At 37.8% G+C, this 2500-nt stretch overlaps 1 protein-coding gene across 1 annotated transcript in view; it reads right to left on the bottom strand.

The window, feature by feature from the left end:
• The window catches only part of LOC127625141 (colorectal mutant cancer protein-like), a 132386-nt gene that overhangs the window by 29142 nt on the left and 100744 nt on the right, over positions 1–2500 (bottom strand). The window contains exon 14 of the mRNA XM_052100233.1: positions 1–157. This exon is cut by the window's left edge and continues 56 nt beyond it. Coding sequence (XP_051956193.1) covers positions 1–157 — 157 coding nt within the window. The remainder of the gene's footprint in view (positions 158–2500) is intronic.

Raw genomic sequence — 2500 nt, 5'->3', positions numbered from 1 at the left:
TTCTCTGTTCCTGATGTTCCTCCACTTCAGACTTCAGGTGCTCGATATGAACAAGATACGCTTGTTCCTGAGCCTCACGTGTGCTCAACTTCAGCTCCAGAGCTTTCTTCTCCTTCTCCAAGAGATACAACTGAGCCTTCAGCTCCGCCATCTCCTCCTGACAGAGAGAACAGTGTCAGTCTTATTTCCCATCTCATAACAACTTATTAGTGGCATCACTATTGTTCTCTTGCTTACTTATTCTTCTTCTTTTTATTATTATTCCACAAAAAGTTTGGCGCGCTACTCCTCCCGCAGTTATCATAATGCTAACACATGCTAGCATCACCTAGCGAAGTGCTAAAACATACAAAAAATGTGCTATCATCATACTAACACATGCTAGCATTGGCTAGCGAAGTGCTAAAACATGCTAAAAATGTGCTAACATCGTGCTAACACATGCTAGCATCGCCTAGCGAAGTGCTAAAACATGCTAAAAACATGTTAATATCATGTTAACACATGCTAGCGTTGCCTAGCGAAGTGTTAAAACATACTAAAAACATGCTAGCATCATGCTAACACAAGATAGCATCGTGTAGTGAAGTGATAAAACATGATTAAAAACGAGCTAGCATCTAACTAACACAGGCTAACATCGCCTAGCTAAGTGTTAAAACATGCTAAAAACGTGCTAGCATCATGCTAACACAAATATAACACCTACATGCTATCATCATGCTAAAACATGCTAGCATCATGCTAATACAAGATAGCATCACGTAGTGAAGTGCTAAAACATGCTAAAAACGTGTTAACATCATGTTAACACATGCTAGCATCGCCTAGCGAAGTGTTAAAACAATAAAAATGTGCTAGCATCATGCTAACACATGCTAGCATCGCCTAGCGAAGTATTAAAACATGCTAAAAACCTGTTAACATCATGTTAACACATGCTAGCATCGCCTAGTTAGAAAATGCTATTTGGCGAGTTTTGCCACGGCAAGCACCACTCACATTTTCTTCAGGAAATCTAGTTTAATCAATGCTACCTTCGTAATATTTAAACAGACAGACAGATTGAAAGATGAAATCGACAATGGAAATCAATAGTTCCCCTAGTTACAAATATGGCCATATAAAATTGTGCGACAACCTACTGGATATGGATCACACTCAGTTTTTCGGTTCTGATCTGGCATCTGTATTTATATGGAAATGTCATCAGTAAAGGCCATTCAATTCTAAATCCTCCTCTGACCCTGAACGGATCCTCATCTCATGCTCACATGTTAAAACACGTCAGTGTTACAAATGCCACACTGAAGGTCACTCGCAGATAACAACATCAAAGGAAACAATCGTTTCATCCAGAAACTCAGAGTCTAACACTGAACACAAGAGCTGGAAAACGTGTCGTTGTGAGAATCAAACGTGGTAAAACAGGTTCATTTTCTTTATTGTCTTTCTCTGTGGGGTCCTTAAAGACACCCCACTGACTGCTCGATTGTTTTGATTTGTTTTATGGCTTGTAGTTTGTACCTCTGTTTATTTTATGACCGTCTACTTGAATGATTTCACCAAAAACTTACTTATATTAAAAATATTTACTGAATTGAGAAATATGGTTACATGCATTGTAATTTTAATCAAAGACGTGTATTCAATAACATTCGTTATTGAATATTGTCATCAAAATTGTGAAATTTTCCTGTTATTGACATCAACCTATATTTGGTATGGTATTACGGTCCAACATGGCTCCAAAAGCCACCTACCAAATGTTAGCCGTATCCACCCCAGAAAGAGGCCAAAACTCAGCCACGCTTATCCAGTCCCCCAAAGCATGCAGCCTTAACTGGACCACAACTTTGCCAAAATCCCCAGACATCTGCCTACCATTGAACCTACACATGAACTACTATTATAGTACCTTTATAGTAGGACAGTCCCGCTATTATTTCCATTATACTGCGCTGTATCCATACATCAATAGATCACAGTATGGAAATGAGTGAAATTTGTATTACCAGATTGTTTCTACCGTGCATTAAAGTCCTTTTGTCTGGTTTTGTTAATACTTTCTCTGAAGATATTTATAAATGTTTAAAAAAGCCCAAATATTAAACACAATGGTTTGTTATTTACAGAGTCATCCATTATAATGTAGAGGAAGGTCAAAACGACAATTTTCGCCTATGATTTTAGAGCAAAACTACGGGTTAAAAAAGAACCCTTATCAAGGTGTCAGCATCATTATTTTATTTCTCCACAGAGATTGGTAGATCTATTACCAATATCAGTCAACATCAGCACCTCTTGTTGCATTATACCCCAATGGCGAGAGTCCAAAAATGTCGAAAGAGCACTTTTTTGTGTTGCTTTTCCAACGTTTGACTGCCTATAACTCCAGATGACTTAAAGATATCTTAATTAACTTTTAGATTCTAGTTCCCAATAAACTTTTCTTTGTTTCTCTCCATTTGTAAGCCCCTATATTGTTAAATCCCAGAGA

This window comes from Xyrauchen texanus, chromosome 3 (assembly GCF_025860055.1).
Source record: "Xyrauchen texanus isolate HMW12.3.18 chromosome 3, RBS_HiC_50CHRs, whole genome shotgun sequence".
Taxonomy (NCBI): Eukaryota; Metazoa; Chordata; class Actinopteri; order Cypriniformes; family Catostomidae; genus Xyrauchen; species Xyrauchen texanus.
This window is presented reverse-complemented; position numbering and strand designations above follow the sequence as displayed.